General features: G+C 37.0%; 1 protein-coding gene across 3 annotated transcripts in view; it reads right to left on the reverse strand.

Annotated features, from left to right (window-relative positions):
* Positions 1–18,210, reverse strand: part of TBCK (TBC1 domain containing kinase) — a 112,247-nt gene that overhangs the window by 81,404 nt on the left and 12,633 nt on the right. For 2 of the 3 annotated variants that reach the window (XM_017736749.1, XM_008635604.2), the window contains exons 4-11: positions 7,289–7,403; positions 5,729–5,802; positions 4,597–4,738; positions 4,063–4,123; positions 2,681–2,742; positions 1,869–1,930; positions 1,358–1,506; positions 286–424 (exon numbers count right to left, since the gene is read on the reverse strand). In XM_017736749.1, coding sequence (XP_017592238.1) covers positions 286–424; positions 1,358–1,506; positions 1,869–1,930; positions 2,681–2,742; positions 4,063–4,123; positions 4,597–4,738; positions 5,729–5,802; positions 7,289–7,403 — 804 coding nt within the window. Of the gene's footprint in view, positions 1–285; positions 425–1,357; positions 1,507–1,868; positions 1,931–2,680; positions 2,743–4,062; positions 4,124–4,596; positions 4,739–5,728; positions 5,803–7,288; positions 7,404–10,145; positions 10,169–18,210 lie in introns of those variants that run through there. The other variant, XM_017736750.1, reaches the window with a different exon arrangement.

Below are 18,210 nucleotides of genomic sequence, written 5' to 3' on the forward strand. Positions count from 1 at the left end.
GAAAGAGTGCAAAATTTAGGGACTTCCATTCAGTATTTTTCATTTCACCAGCATCTTTTCAAATTTCAGAAAGCAGTAAGTAGGTGACAGATACAAGGCATTCAAATAATGAACGAAATTGGGTAATAGGGGAAGTGGAATTTCCTGCTGTTAAAGAATGCCATTTTCAGTATTTTTCACATATACAGGTATTAAAACTAAATATGTTCTCTTGCCATCACTAGCATCCATCCATCCATCCATCATTTCTCCCTCCTTGTCCTTAAATTGCTTCTCCATCCTTACTTGGGAAGTGTGCAGACAGGTGGCTTTGATCGAATGATTTCCTTGTTGACAAGTTCTTTCTCCAAGTCTCCTCCAGCCAAACACCAGAGATAATAAACCTCTTCAATTGATCTTTCTGCTAGGTAATCATTATCTTCATCTGTTGGGAGAAATGACAAAAAAGTAAATTACAGCCTTTTAGGTAGTCTGTACTTCCTTCTACAAGTCTGAACACATACTATTGAAAAAAAATTATTCTGCTTGAAAGGTCATAACCTTAATGTGAAGTTACAGGAAAAGGGATTTTTCCTTTGCAAGTGCTCTTTAAGGAGATTTAAGGAAAGAAGTAATTTAAAAAGCAGATATTTCTGCAGTTTGCCATGAACCCCTCACATGAATACACTGAAGTGTGGACTTTTGCTTCCTGTGTGTTTTAAAAAAAACAAAACAAAACAAGTGTTTTGTACACAGCACTAAGACTTAAAATAAGAAACGTGATTCCTACTGAGTAGTTATAATCTCTCTTCCCTTCACATACCATACTCATTCTAACAAGGTATAAAATCCTTGTCTAAGTGAGATTTTTTAAACATCTCCAAGTTCATAAGAAAACACTAATGAGGATTTAGTAGAGGTAACATTTTCAACATACTCTAGTTTAAAACTTAGAAGTATATTTTAGTCCAGAATGTGACCTCTTTTACAAAGACCTTGTTTTCCAGTACTTCCAAAAATCATCTGATGCTATGACCTAGCAGAATCCAATTACCAGTAAGTGAAAAAAAAAATGACTTTATACCTGCATATGTCCAAATTCTAAAGACAAAAGATGACACTGCTTTTGCAACATGGACTTGAATACTAATGTTATTTTTTCCCTGAGGCTGAAGCACAAAATTAAGATTTGACTCCTCTGATTTGCACACATCCCTCAAAATGTTTGCCCACATCTCTGACCATTGAACAACTTATTGTGTTAATGTAGTGTTGTAACATTTAATAGTCTCTGTGAATAATTTTTTGGAGAGAAAATGCAATAACATTTTATTTTCCTTCCCCCTCCAATGACATTTATCCCACTACCTGCTTTTACCTTTACATAATTGACTTATGTCTTCAGGAAGTGTTAAATTAGCACACCTTGGAGAAGATGAGAACAGACCAGCAGGTTTGTGGAAGGGAGGATATAGTGAGGATACTTCACTGAACAAACTGTCATGTAGCAATTCCTCTGGAGTTGGCCTTAAATTAAGAGAAGAGGATAAAACAATTAGAGCAAAGTGCTCCCAAAAATGTTGCATTTCAGCAAAAAGGTCCCCAGTAACAAATACCAGCAAGTTACATTAAATTATATTGGATTTCAGAAATTTTAATAGCGAAAAATGTCTACCAATGTTTTTCAATTCATGCAGCATAACATACTAGTCTGTTTACAGCCCAAATTCAGACTTCTAATTCTTCTCATTTGCACACTGAAAAGCAGAAAACTGGGAATTCTTTATAGGTAGACCAAATGTCAGTATTCCAAAAAAAGGTTCAGCAACAGTTCTTCTAATTTCATAGTAATCCACAGAGTTTACTAGGCCCTTGGACTGAATACTTGCCTCTTAGAAGGCTGGAACATAAGGCATTTCTTCAGTAGAGCTATGGCATTTTCAGAAAGGTCCTGAAACATAAGAAAAATATGGAGCAGGTCTGTTTATTACTGTCTTAATTCAGCAAGTCACTTGGCTCATACTTAACTTTTAACATACAGGCTATTCCTTTGAGGGCAATACAATTTCACACCTACGCACATGAGGTTAGCTGCATGAGACCAAAATTCTGGGGAAGCAATTCTTCTCGCCTTCCAATCCTACATTTGATTTAGGGGAAAAAAAATCTGAAAAATTTGCAATGTGTGCAGCTTTTTACTTATTTTTTAATTTAGATATTCTGTACCCTGCTGGAAACAATGCAGTATCTGGCAACTTCCTTCTGCTAACAATCAGAACCCTTTCATATAATGTCCCAAAATATACAGACACTAAAATTCAGTGATTATTTTTGTGGGTAAGGAAAAGTTGAACTATAAAAATCTATGTTATCAGAATGTATAAAGTGGACCAGATAGAAGACTTAATTTCTGGAAGAAAAATACTTAACCACCAAAACATTAAACAAAATTTATAACTTATTAAATTACCCAGAGAGCATTACATTTACTGAGACTGACAGCAATTTTAGGAAAGAATATTGCCAGTACTGGCTGTTTGAAAGGATCCAAGATATGTAGATTGGACTTCAAAATTTTTCATCATTTTGCAATACAGTAAGTGACCAAATGAATTAAAAAAATATATATGTGAAATACTATCCAACAGTAATAAAACATTCTGGATAAGACAGCATGGAAGAGCAAACTAGTTTCACAAACCTTAATAATATCAAGGCAACCATGTTCTTCAGCCAATACAGTTACAATATCATCCACACAGCCTTTGAAAAACAGAACAATAAAAAGGTAAAGATTATTAATAAAGTGATACCAATTAAACAGGATATCAGATAAATATCCACTCCAATAAAAACCACTTAATTTTGGCTTTTTATTGACAATGCCACATCACTTGAAAATGAATTATCAAAATCAGAAATGAAAATTATTATAACCTATGCAGACAGAAGCCTAGGAAAGTTAAGTAGCACATCTTAAGCTAAGAGTGAAAATCTTTTTACAGGCCTAGTAAATCCAGAGTGTCAGTCTCTGCCAAATAAAGTAAAACAGTCTTTCAGCTCATAAATAAAAAAATTTTTTAAAAAATCCTTGGAAGAACTTCAGGGTACCTACATGAGTCTTGAGGTCATTTTTCCCTCTGTTGCTCCTTGCAGATAATACTAGCAGTATTTTAGAACTTCTGTCATTACTTTACTGAATAAATAATTTCCAAGTCATGACATGAATGCTTTTCAGCAGATAAACCAACAACTTTCATTCAGATTGAAGTGGATGAAGATGCTTCAGGAAGCCTTGTTACCAAACCCCCAAAACAGTCAGAATTTCAGCACTCAAGCACTAACTGCTGAATGAAAAAAATGTTTCTTCCTACAGCAATTAATTTTAGCAGTATTGCTATTTGCTCCAGATAATAATAACTTACTGTTAAAGCTTCCAATTGCAAATTCATGCCTTTCCCCTTCCCATGGTTTATACATAAACACTACCAGAAATCAAGTTTTAAAAGCCACAAGAATAGTCCCACTTCTAACTCATTTACATTAAGCAAAAATTCCACATGTACAGTGATGTTTGAAGGTGAAACCACAGACAAAAGCCTGGGTTCACTAAACACTTCTCAGCTCTCTTTATTTCTGTCTTCTTATTTGAGTCCTGCTTCTCACTGCTTGGCCATTACTACACAGGCACTGCTAGTGTGGGGACAGCTTTCTTCAGCGGCATAAATTCCTAACTCATTTCAGAAACCCCCTGCAACACAAACCAACAAATAACCATGAAAACGACCATCATTCTGGAGCACACTTTCTTTTCTTTTCTTTCCTTTCCTTTTTTCTTTTCTTTCTGTTAATAGTTTGCCCTTACTGTAACACACCCCCAGCTCTTCCCAAGTTTTTTTCCCTGGCATCCAGCTCCATACTTTCCCTAGAGAAGCAACATGCTACAAATTCCTATTTAAATCTGTAGATGAAAGATGACAAAGGTGAAGTGCTTTAGGTCTGAGCATAATAAGCTGATTAGTCTGTAAAGCTCTAATCATAGAGCTGCTTGGAAATTTGAAAAAGTGATTTTGTGCTACTTACCTAACATAAGTATAAATTTCAATCTTTCTGCTATCTCCAAACTCTGAAATAATTTTCTCCCCTAAACAAATAACAAAGTCAAATTACAGTTGAATTTGAAAGAAACAGCTACTACATAAAAATATTTATGTAACATTGTATCCCATCTATATACAAAGCCAGTGAAACAAGCTTCTACATGTGAATTTTAGACATATCAAAACTACCTGTAAGAACAAAAAACCTTATTTACCCCAACTATGGCAGAAACATTTCATGCCACGATATAGTAAAAATGTATCATTGATAACTTCTCTTAAATGGAATACAGTCAAATTCTTGTGGCTCCACAGGCAACTATCCTCCATGGTTAAGACATATACCAAGCATCCTATTCCTTGAACAACCCCTACTGTCCAGGTAGGAGTGCTAACATATTCTGGTATTTGGGGTTGGGTGATGGGCAAGGTGTCATTAACCCCACGCTCAAGAACAATCAAGTTAATGAAACTATTCCCCCAGAGTCAAAATCAAGAGAACTATTCTTTTACATACCATGCAAAGCTCAAATAATATTACACCAAGAGACCACAGGTCTGATTTAGGGCCGGAAGGCAGAGGTTTCTCACACTGAGTGTGATCACTTGGTTTGCCTATCCCCTGTGCAATCACTTCAGGTGCCAGATATGATGGGTACCTAGAAAGATGCAGCAACATTAGATACTATCCTGTTTGTCCAGAAAGTGTTCCTATTCCATAATCAGAATAATTTGGCATTCTGAGAAACCAGAATACTGACTATTTTATTCAGTCAAAATCTACACATGGCAGCAAAGTTTCACTCCAGCATAGTGTTTATTACATAAAACATCAAATCCCAATCACTAGTTCTGTCTTTTTGTGAAAGGAAACCTCAGCTTTAAAAGTGGTATGTTTACATGTCTTAGGGAAAACACACATTGAGTTTCTGCATTAGTATATTAAATAAATGTATCCTGGACTCATACTTAGGGATGGTGGCAGTATTCTTCTCCACTGATAGTGTATTCCCATCAAATAACTTTTGAATTTGCAAAAACAGTAACAAAAAGCGTTAAGGACACATGTTACCTTCTACTAGATAATTTTAAAATAGTATTATCATTTTTCTTTTTGTTAACAATTCACTATAATACCTAAAAAAATCTACAGCCATGTTTTGAAAGGAAACATCAGTTTCTTTTGGCCATGTATTTAAGAATCAGCTCAGTATTTCATTTGAAAATGACATGACACCTCAAAAAACCCAAAAGTGACAAAAACCTTACTGCAACAAAGCAGTGGTTTGTAGTACAGTATGATCACTTGAAAATAAATCATAAAATTATAAAGAGACAGAAAGCCTACATTGGTATGCAATAGTAAAGTACTGGTTGTGCATTTCCCTAAGCTTGAAGTTAGGAATCCAAGTCATAGGGAACTATCAGTATCTGAAAGCAAATCTAGGGAATAAAGACTGACATCACAGACTTGTGATAACATGCTGGCATGGTACCCCTTCTCTATTTTTCATTCATCTCACCTAGTCAGATGACAACCTCTTTAGTGCCATTATCAGAAGCTTCTGTATAAGGAGTGCTCCAAACATCGTATGTTTCCTGCAAAAATACATCTCTGATACATTTGTACTGTGTAGCTAAATCCTTACCCTATAGGAAAATCAACATCAACACCTTGAGCAGTCATATGGTAGAGTCCGAATTTCGCCAACTTCACGTGTCCCTGAAAAAGGAAAAATAAACAATCAAGAGCAGCAGAATTCAACATTGGAAGAACCTGTGTTTAAGTTAAAAAAGTTCAAAAAAATTCAAAAATCATTTCAAAGTGCATTAGCTGTCAGAGGACAGAAACCTGTAAAAAGCACCCTTTTACATTTCTGTCTCATCTATTATGTAGAAGTTCACTGCAAGTTAAAGAGGTGCTTATTTCTAATGTTTTTACTTCTTAAGAGTAGTAAGTAAATCACTTTGTTTGGAAAACATCATAACTTTTTAAGTTACAGTATATTTTCAGTAATTGAAAAGGCTTAAATACGCCACTGAACATTTTTCCTCTTTGAAAACTGTTCAAAATCCTGTCTGACTCCTAGAGCTCCCTAAACATGATTAGGCTCCACCATTCCCTCAACTCTTCTCTTTACCCAGCCTTGCTTCTGTATACCTCCCATCAACTCACTACTATCTTGCTCTCCTTAACTGTATCAACACCTATTTCAAACAAACAATTTTTCTAGGTACTTTGTTTTTATTTGTGAAGACAGAAAGCTAACAACAACAAGTTAGGCATAGAAGTTAAACTGAAGCCTTATTTCTGCTGGATTTTGAATTGCACTCAGCCAGCCTCCAGATGGTGCAACAGAGAAGGCTACATCAGAAAGTTTTCTAAGGGCAGGGGAGAGCTTAAAAGTTTATTGTCTTACAGCCCTCTTCTGTTCTTTTAATGATTTTAGGAGTATCTTAAAATCCTAGAGTACTTTTGCATGTTGGAGCATTATTATGATATTCATTTATTTACAACCATATAAAAATATACGTGTTCCTTATTTTTGTCCTCTTCTTTCTCTTTGCCTTCCAAGAGGAAGATCTAATTATTCTACCTAAACTGAGTAAAAAAAGGATGGACAGAGGAGTTATACAGACAGGTAAAACTCTTTAGCTGTTGGTTCTGATGAAGAAACTGCTCCAAGTACAATAGCATATATTAATTTCTCTCAACTTTTATGAGCAGAAATTATATTCCACACTGCCAACTCAATAGTCTGTGATAACAGAACAGATACTTAAATTTGAATAATTTAACATGAACAAAAAACTATCTTGATATCTTAAAAGTCAAGTATCATAGCACCGTGGAACACAAGAAATATTATTGACAGGTAATTAGCTATAAGAAGTATTTTTCTATTCAAACAGCTAGGAAGGTCTTGTAACTAATTACAATGATGACAAGTAGACTTACATTACCACTTTGAGAAGAAAAGGGAGAAACAGTGTGTTTTGGGATAGAAGAAAACAGAAAAATAAATTCTGAAATACATTTGAAACATGTGAAATGGAGGAAAACTGTAGTTTTAAAAAATAAACCATCTTTCCAGATATGCAATTTTTTTCCCTATTGGAAGGACTGTGACCATCCAGTCTCTATCTATGACACAGCACGGCACTTGTTAGCAGCAAACAAACCCATAGATTTATTTCTGTAGCTGTACCTTTCGATCCAAAAGAATATTGCAAGGGGAGAGTGCTCGGTGGACCATCCCATGTTTATTCATATATTGTAAACCTTGCAAAACCTCATATGCTATGCATAAGATCCTTGAAGAACTGAAAAAAAACAAACAAACCAACAACATGTTACAGTGAATGTTTTCCTTTTTAATCTGTAAAACTGTAGTGTTCCACAGCTACTCCAAACAGAAGTGAGACATTTACAATTCCAGAACAGTTTAAGGGATCAGCATTGAATATGGTGGGATAAGTTCAGTGCCATACACACCCCAAGACACACACATATCCTCAAAATCCCACCACTAGTTTTTTTCACCCTGAAATTGGTCCTTAGGAAATGTAGAAAATGCTGACAAAGTATAGAATTCTCTCTGCAATAGAAACTCACCTAATCAGGGAAAAAAAATTCTCTACCCTCCCTTATTTTCATTTGCTCTTAAGTATTCTACTGATATTCATTAAAAAGTTCAGCTGAACAAGTTTTTGAAACTCAGATGTTAACTAGAGCTTATTCAGAAGATAGCATAGATGCCTGACTAGATCATACCTGTAGTCTTCAGTAATCTCAAAATCTAACATAAGAAAAAGAAAGGGCAGAAGACTGCATTTTCAGCACATTTTGTTTTACAGCCTTGGAAGTATCAACCTTACCATCTTTGTCAAGAAACTTACCATCTAAAGCATTTTGACGTAACTATGTATTTTGACAAAAGTTACCATTTACTTTAAGGACTGATAGCCTTAAAGAGGAGTTTCTGTGAGTTAGCAATTGGGAATTTTTACCAGATCACCAGTAACAGGCTTCCAAAGTGCACCCAAAATAAGAAAAAAAGGCACAGATCTCATGTCACCCAGAGAGATTCCATTTAACTTTCTACTCTTCCTCATTTTGTCTACTCCCCCTCAGCCATTTCAGGTCTTTTTTGTATCTTTTCCTCTGCAGGCACTGGTTTGCACAACATCCAAAAGCAAAGCGTATCTACTTATAAAGACCTACATTTTTTTTTTAAAAGACCATTCCTTTTTTTTTTTTTTTTTTTTTTTTTTTTTTTTTTTAAAACAAGAAACTTACCATCTAAAGCATTTTGACGTAACTATGTATTTTGACAAAAGTTACCATTTACTTTAAGGACTGATAGCCTTAAAGAGGAGTTTCTGTGAGTTAGCAATTGGGAATTTTTACCAGATCACCAGTAACAGGCTTCCAAAGTGCACCCAAAATAAGAAAAAAAGGCACAGATCTCATGTCACCCAGAGAGATTCCATTTAACTTTCTACTCTTCCTCATTTTGTCTACTCCCCCTCAGCCATTTCAGGTCTTTTTTGTATCTTTTCCTCTGCAGGCACTGGTTTGCACAACATCCAAAAGCAAAGCGTATCTACTTATAAAGACCTACATTTTTTTTTTTAAAAGACCATTCCTTTTTTTTTTTTTTTTTTTTTTTTGTATTTCATTGTTAAAGAATAACATACAACAGCATTCTGGAAGATATTCACCACCTTCTCTTGCTTGGTAAAAAACTTGTGCAACAGCAAAATGTGGAGGAGTATTACAGACTGATGACAGTGACAAGCCAACTATGTGACTAAACACCAAAATGAATTGCTTTATTCAACTTCATCAGCTGCTATTCATACCTGATGTAATGACAAAACTTTGTCACAAGAGTAAATAGGTAGATTTTGACAAAAGCTACACTTCAAACAAATTCTGAAACTAGTCCAACACAGAAATTCTGAAAAAAGCCATGACTAAGTTACCCTGCATGGAGCTATCCTCTAGGTCCTCACCTTTTTCCTAGGAGAGCTCTGTACTAATTTACAATAGTTGTGAATATATACTATTAAGATAAATTTTAAGCACAAAAGGAATCTGTTCTAACATATGTTCATACTGCTGTATCTTAGGTCATAGCATTTGAAAGTGATTCGCAAGGTCTTCGCAATTTGACCAAAACCTCATGGCTAATAACCACAAAACCAAACAACCATCTAGCTCCTCCCTCCCTAGCATCTCCCACCCCCAAGTTGAATACTACACCACAGCGTCAGACACTATTGGCTGTGTACCTTTCCTCTCAGTCATTCTTGGGCACAGATATAAATGTGGTAAAACCATTACCTTAGAAGCCTTCAGCTTCCTTGTATATTTTTTTGCCTGCAATGCAAATACTAATAATAATGGTGGCAAACAGAATCCCCTCTCTCATTTTCTGCACAGCTTTGCAAAACAAGACATGAAAAATAAATGATGGAATATTCATGTTTCCAGTAAGGAAACAATTCCTTGTGAACAATTAGTACATCATGAGGTATTTTAGCCTAAACATTGTTTCTCTGTGTTAAAAAATAGAAGTAAATATGGCACATTGAAAAACCAAAAGTAACTATTGAAAGTGCAATTTGGTGGCCGTTTACCGGCGGCATGCAGTGCGCTCTGCTGCCACCAGGGGGCTTCAGCCACCCATTTTTTTTTCCGTGTTCTCTTGCAATTCATTAAAACCCCCCACCAGAACCCGGGATTCTTTGCTCTTTAAGATAAACCCTTGACGTCGTTACAACTATCAGGAACACACTAGTGATAACTATTTCTCCATGTGCATTCAATGCTCAGTGCTCTTAAACTCTTGATGCCACCCTGCCGGGCAGAAGCACTGAGCCAAGCACCTAACTGGCCCTTCAGGAGAGAGGGAACTCTGTGTAACAAACTCTGCATTGTGCTCCTGCACATCGTCTAGTTCTTATTTATTAGGGAAAATACACTGTGCGGTTACAACCCATGGGATTCGTATTTACTTGCCAAGGACCTGACAACTGCACTTACACAACTACACTTACTGCTGTTATCAAGCCCAAGAGACTTCTCTTCTTTAAACTCCCCATGGCCAAGCTCAGCAGATGTTCCCGGCCTCACTGGAGGTCACTACCAAGGCTGTCCCCTTGCTTCCATGGGTCTCTGTCCCAGTTTCTACAGCCACCGTCAACACTGCAAGCATTGCATCAGCCTTCGGCAAATGCAGACTCAAAGGCGCTGCAGACTTCAGGTTAACCTGACCTTTAAAAAACCCCCACAAATAGAAAAGAAAACAGTGTTATAAATGAGGAGGACACTTACAAAAATCCAATGTTGGTGGCAAGCTCTGAGCAGATTCAGAAACTTTTTTCCCAATTAGCTGGAAGCCTGTTTTTCAATAGACTAGCTAGTGTTGAACTACAATAAATGTAGCCTTGTTTAGCTACTGGGCCTCTCGAGCTGCAGAGGTATCAGCACCTTTCTTTAACAGGAGATGGAGGGAAAAAAACAACAGCAAAAGCACTAGAAACAACACAGGAGATAAGGTGGCCAAATGTAAGGGTGGCCAGGTTTGACACCAATCATGCCACACCATTGACCTAAGGAGAGCCATAATGACAGTTGTATGGCATGAAGCAGCCTCTTCATCTCAGGAGCTGATGATCATGGTTGTGACTTCAAATTACAGTGAAGCAAATCACTCCCCTGCTTAAGGCAATACTGTAGGATGCAGCAAGTAAAAGCATGAAAGTGTGAGATGCACTGGAGTTTCCCAGCTCTTTCAACAAGACTTGTTTTAAGGTTATGTTCCTCTCCACCAGCAAGAAAAGAAACACAAATTTCTTTGCAAAAGGAACACACATTCAAGGAGCTGTCTGCATTTTTATCCTCAGTCTGGATACCAAAAACCCTATTCAGCTATAGCCTAGTCAGCTAGGCCTCTGAAAAGGGGGTCTCTTCAAGTGAAAGGATTGCATATAGCTATAAAATCAAACTGGTTAAATTTAATGATTGTCCTGGTTTGGAGAAGAAACATAGCCATGAAAAGAGGTCATTTTGTGTTCCTTCATACCAGAGATCATGAATTAAAAGACTGTAAGGATTAAAATCAATACCAGGTTTGGGGCTATAACTTGAATGTATAGAAAAGGAAGCACAAACAAGAACTGTATTCCTCCCTCAGATTCATCCTGTAAGTAGGATGAGGAAAAAAAATCTCTACAAGTTGATATGAGTAAGTTGAGCCAACAGTACAAAACTCAGCATGGTTAAGAGAGGCATGTGCATGGCATTTGTGGGTGGAGAGAAAAGGGAAGTCGACTTAAAAAGACACAAAAAGGAGGATTGTTTTATTACCTCCAGAACTTGTCAGACCAAAAGCTATACCAGACAAATGACTAATTTCCACGCTCTAATAGTACACAGGTGGCTGCATTGTGCCTTCACAAAAAACATTAACTTTTCCACTTAGCAGCCAGCCTGATCTCCAGTCTGCTGAATTCTTACTGTTAAGGACACAAAGCTATTTTCTGGAAGTTTACTTCAGGAATAATAAACCTAACCTGTCAGGAAACAGATGTTTTAGCAGAGTTTCAATCTCTTGTGGTTCTGCAAACCCACTGATGAAATAATCTGATTACTTAGGAGACTGTTGTCAGTTTTTGGATTTAGACAGGTGCGGTGAGGAAGAAAAAATTCTTAGTGCACCCACTACACTCCCTGATCTGACTGAGAAGAGCTTCTGAGCCAAGGCGAAAGTGAAAATACTAGAAGAAGTTGGCATACCCAGAGTCTTACCTTTTTCAAAAGGATCAGATTTTAGCAGAGAGAGTGGGAAAGATGGATTTATCAAGAACCAAGTAAAGACAATAAACCCTGAAAACAATTAGGGGATTGGGGAGCTAAGAGTGAGCATACTCACCCAGTAGCAACTGAGCAGTACTTGGGAAGAAACATCTAAGGAGAACTGCCCAAGCCATAGGTCAACATAAACACAAGATTAAACAAAAAAAATTGAAACATTTAGAAATCAAAACTTTATGACAAAAATGTGGTATGCTAAATTCCAGCTAAAATAACCCCAACAGTATTACCTATATATTATTCAGTTTGAGTGGTTATTTATTAACTTATTATTTGTGATTAATGGGAATGATAATGCAGCTGCTGGTAGAAGTGGGAACTGGACTCCAAGATAGGATGCTCTACATCCACCTAGGACAATTTCTTGTAACCAATTTTTTCCATTTTAGACAAAATTACTGGTCTTCCAAACCCCAGAACAGTCATACTAGCTCAGACCAAAAACTATTTGAGACCACTATCTTTTTTCAAAAAAAAAAAAAAAAAGGCAGATGCCTAGGAGAGAGGGAATATGCAGCAAGCATATACAAAATTTTCAATGGTATTTTCCTGTCTTCTAACTTGCTCTAATCCAAGCTTTTTTTCTGGGTGAAACAAAGGTTTGCTTCCTAGGCATCATGTCTTATAGTATCACCTACTAGTTCCTGTGGCAATTCACAGCCATCAAGAATTCTATTGGTAAAATGTCCCTGCTATTTCATCATTGCTTAACTCTGGAGCAGGAAAAACAGTTGTGGAAAAACACATTTGACAGCCAGCAGCATGGTCGCTACATACACCACAGATTGCTGGAGGGAAAATCAAAACTACTTCATGCATGACATATTGAATACTTAAGAACAAGAGGACTGCAGATCACACAGCTGGAAATTGGAGATGGGTGGGTTTGGGACACTAGACTTATTAAACTGTATGATTAAAAAAATTCCAACATGAGAAAAGAAACAATGAAAAGAAGAGATAAATTTTCAGCATTCATGTCAATATCATGGAAGTTACAGGCTCACGCAACTTTCTTTTCCTCCAGTTTAAAGGAAAAATCAACGCCAACCCACACACAAACTCACTCCGTTATCTTTAAGAGAAGTGCATTCATGGCATTAACTGGAAATACATCTTCTCCATCCTTTTTCAGTGCTACAATGGTTTATTAAGAATGAGTAATTTGGTATCTCAAAAGAGCTTCCTGTCATCTTACTGTGTCCAGTCCTACCTTCACCTAGACTACGTCATCTCCCCTTTTGATGACTGTGACCCAGGCAGAGGCAGCTATGATAGTGTAGGTAATCAGAACACAGTGATGTACCTGGACAGCAGGACAGGAGCAAAAACAACAGGCTGGAAGCAGAGTGAAGGCAGGAGCAAAATCTTGGGGAAAGGAGCAATATTTCTGGCTGTTACAAATACATTTGTGGTGTTTTTAACTGGTTATGGCCAGTTGTAAATTTCATTTCCTTTTATGCTTTTGTATCAGTCAACACAGAGCTACCAATCCAGTTTGTAGAAGGAATAAAGCTGTGCCTGGAAAGACAGTGCATGCAGTATTTAATAGACAATTCTGAGTAAGAATATTTCATGAAGTGAAATGAACAGAGGCCCCACCAGAATGTGAAAACACAGGACTGGTATCAGAAAGCAAGCCTCCTTGTAATTTACTTAACTGTACAGAGTCCTGTAATTTTGTAGGTACTAGAGATGTATATGTGGATTAGTATGAAGTCGTGTTTCTTCAGTGCAGTGGCAATTTAAGGAAAGAGGAAATAGGTAACAAAAACTCGAACCAGAATTAATTTTGACTTCTTTCAGGAAGGCAGGGTAATACCAAACAAGGTAAGATTATGTTGCCCATACCGTGTTGCTCAGTTTCTCTTTCCTCAGACTTACAGTTCATGGGTACATACTTAGTAATGCATGCTTAAGTAAGTCCTTTATTAAATCTGTGCATCTTGTTCTAACATTGTAATATTCCTGTAAAAAGTAAACTCTAGAGGAAGAGGACCTCAGCAACCAGAAGTCTCAAGAAACTTATGGCACTGATACACAGGAGCAAAAACATGGGTTCCTCTTCCAAAGCGGAGTGTCAGACAGGGTCTGCCCTGAGGAAGCACACCAGAGCAACACAAACCAGCAACATCATCAATCACTACCCATGAACTTGTGAAACTAATACACATTTGGAATCCAGGAAGGAGATTCATCACAAAAAAATTGTGTCTGTTCAAAGTGAAAGGGAAGCAGGTTGTGAACAGATGTCATGTTTCTGAACTCATAAAAGTGACAGTATTTCAGTACAAGCAAAACTATAAAACAAAGAAAATGACATTTGCAGTTAGTTCCATTACTGCCAACAATGTGGATAGACTAGTTAGGAGTGGTGTGGCCAAGTGGTTCAGCAAAGGATAAAGTTTGGGTATAATCCCAGCTGAGACAATCACTACGCTGACCTCAAGAAAGCCATCTGACCTCCTTATTCCTCAATCAACCAGCTGGAAAACTGGATAAAAAGCAGAACCGGGTTGAAAACCAGATGTGCAGATAAATTGGGTCTTCCTGGGTAAATAAATTACAAAATACCCTATATAGAAAATGAAGAGTTTGATGCAGGTGGGAATGGTTTATTTAGCACTTTATTATGTGTTTGATTAAAAAATGGCTCTGGGGACCAGGATTGTAAACACTGCCAATTTACTTGGAAATGCATTCACATTATCAGAATGAAATTAACTGGAAGGGAATGCAACAAACAGAGAGTAAGACACACACACAAAAAAAGAATTTTATAGACAAAGTCCTCAGAAGTCTCTAACTCATGGACAAGGTTATTTCACACAGGATATCTTCAACAAGTTTATATTGCTCACCTGAGGAAACTCAGAAAGTCCTTTCATTCCGTTTTTAAAGTTCTAAGGTGCAAGTATGACTTTAAAAGCAACACAGATGATGTTACACTTTTATGAAGGTCTCAACTTGTAATGTATGATAAAAGTCCATAAAACAACAGATGAAGGCACATCTTCATATATATAGAAGAACAATTTCATATATAGAGCAGATTGAATACAAAATTTTTTATCAGACAGGTGATTTTTCAGATCATTATCACTCTGAATGAATTAAGTCATAAGCCAAAAATTTTCAAACACTGCGCCTTGAATTCCTTTAAGACATCCAGCATTCATCCCAAAAAATGGGAGAGCAAATGAACAAGGTAGTTTTGAAAAGCAGAGTACACGTTATAAAGCATTATTTTAATGAAACTTCTAGTGCCATCCTGTTTAATGCACAGAACAGGAATGACAGTCCATATTCCCAGTTTTTGATCTTGCCCCTGATTAACTTCTAAGAAGTTTTTTTTGCATCTTAGCCGCAGCTGGCTCATATGTAAAACATGTAATAGTAATACTTTTTACATTGGACCAAAAAGTGCAATGAAATAAATGATTTCAACTACTAGATACAAAGATTAGGTAAAGTAGCCCTGATTTAAAACCCCATCAGAGACTCTGCATTCTTAACACTGACTATACACTCTGAGTAACATAATAGAACTAGATACACAGTGATGGGTCCCTAAACTCATTATACAAAGAGATAGATTTCCTCATTCTTACTGTGGTACCCTAGGTGGATCAGAAAAACCTGACCAATGAAAAATTTTAAAAGAAAAGCTAAAAATGAAGTGAAATTATTGATGCAGTTAATGTTGTTGCAGCTGCGGGGCAGTATGAACTGAACTGACAGCTCTAGAAATCATAACTTAGCTGACAGTAAATAATGCTGTCCTTGCAGTCAGAGAGGATTGATTTTTTTAAAATTAATTTCTGCAGGCATCTCTATGAGAGGATTAAGCATTATTAACAAGCCGCTTTCCTAATTAAACTCTAATTAATTCTCCCCCATCTTACAAATTTGCAACAGAGCTTTGAGAACTATGAACAAATCTTGCAGCACTGCAGAGATCTTTCCCCAAAGCCAGGCACTCTATGTAAATTAGATTTTGCAACAGTGTTACTTCAACAAATAACTTGACCGTACCATATCTAAAAAGAAAAAAAAAATCTAAATATTTAAGGTGAAATGCCTACCTAGGTATGTTTTAGTGTTAGCTCAAAAAATCTGGATCCCTATATCAATGGTACAGACACTGCTAAAAAGTGAAACAGAACAGAAAGTTTCAAAAGAAGAACAGCCTGCAAATTCAAGTGATCAAAGGGACTTTACAACTAGGCCAATAAGCAATGGTGCTGTTAGGAATTTCATAGCTAACAACTAATCTTGCAAAAGCCATTAGGGAGGGCATCACTTTGATCTATAAACCAGTACATGTCATCACAACAGGCAGAAAACACCTATCTAGAGAGGTAACCATAAAGTTACATGTAGACCAAGCAGATGCCTGTGACTATAAATTAGAAATTTATCAATCAGCATACAATTAAGACCAAATTTTCTTGAAAGTGACATGAGAAATGCGATCACCAAAGGGGAAAATACAGAGGGATACAGTTGCATGTAGGAGAAATCCACACACCAAAATTTACCAGACTAAAGGGCAAGAGAAGCAGAACCAACTGTAAATATGCAGGACTACTCCCAAATACATAGGTAGGATGGCTGGCAAAACATAAAACAAGAAGTACTGGAAATACAGGAAATCACACTTTTGCAGGGGCTGGACAGTGCTGATTACATAAAAATATCAGGCATTAGACAAGCACAGAAGAAAGACCAGTTCATGCTTGACTTGAAGAGCTCTCAAGCTTTACCACCTTGACTTCGAAGAACCACCAAGGGCCATAGCTGCCTCTGCTGACTGTACAGCACCAGCTCTGTGGTATTGGATACTCACAGCTAATTTACAGTAAGTATCAGTTTTGTGTATACAGTGACGAGTAACAATATGCATGAGCTAACCTTTAGCAAGATGTGTACTGCTAATGAATGAAATCAACATTTTAAACCTTAAAATTAGCCTGATCTGCCAGCCTTCTAAACACTCCCATCACAACAATGTCCAGTGCCCTGGTACCTATCTAGTTATACACCCAAGAAGAGAATATCCATATGCACAGAAGAAACAAGTCTGAAACCACAATGACGTTAGAGATGATTGCAAGCATATCAATGCATCTAAATAAACCAGCTGTCTGATCCCTAATTAGTGACAAACGCTCCCTTGAAGACATTGCTCAGTAGTCCAAAAGCAAGAACTAGCACTTTAGAAAATAAAATCCCTTTCTAGAAGGATGCACAATAAAGTAAGTCTTAAAAGTCTTAACTCTTCCTTTTTTTTTTCCTTTCTAAAAGCAGGATGAAGTGTCAAACACTGTATTTTGTTAGAATAACCATATACTAACCACATCTTGTTCTCACAGTCTACAGCAATTTTTATGCTAAGCACAACTATCATAAATCAACATTAAGATTAATAACGTACTTTAAATCCCCTAAGATTTGCACAGGACAAATTTGACATATGGTTTTTCAGCCATTAGCTCATTAGTAGTAATTTGCTCATTAATGCAGAATGGAATTTTAACATGATCCTTACACAATTCCTTGCAGAAATATCTTTGCAGGATGAAGCCACCCTCCCACTGAGGATGGTGTTTTGTCTGTTTGAAACTCAACATCCTCTTTCACTAGAAACTGTAGACTCAAAACTCTCCAGTACTTTTGTTCTCAATTAACTCAGCATAACTCATCTTCAGCTCAAGATCTTTAATACTGCTTTTAGCACGGAAATCTGTATGAAGTGACTACAAGAAACTACAGAAAAAGCATAGTTGAACAAAAGGTTGAAATAATCATACTTTTTCCCCCATCTACAGACTTTATACTGTCATGGTCTAAGCCCAGCTGGAAATTAATCACCACGCAGCCATTCTCTCAACCTCCCTCTCCCCCCCCTACCTCAGTGGATTGGGAAGAAGAATCAAAGTAAAGCTTGTAGGTTGAGATAAGATTAGTGTCATAATTGAGAATAAAGTAAAATACAGTAATAATGGTAAATGATAATAATATTTGTAATAAAAAGGGAAAAACTAGCGATGCACAGTGCAGTTGCTCCCCACGCACTGACCGATGCCAGAGCCCCTTCCCAGACCCAGGCTGGCCGCCCGTCCACGTAACCCCCAGCTGATGTGCTGGGCACGACGTGCTGTGGAAGATCCCACGGGTCAGTTTGGGTCACCTGTCCCAGCTCTGCCCCCTCCCAGTTTCTTTTGTGTACCTCCTCACTGGCAG

This window comes from Corvus brachyrhynchos, unplaced genomic scaffold (assembly GCF_000691975.1).
Source record: "Corvus brachyrhynchos isolate BGI_N302 unplaced genomic scaffold, ASM69197v1 scaffold175, whole genome shotgun sequence".
NCBI classification, from domain to species: domain Eukaryota; kingdom Metazoa; phylum Chordata; class Aves; order Passeriformes; family Corvidae; genus Corvus; species Corvus brachyrhynchos.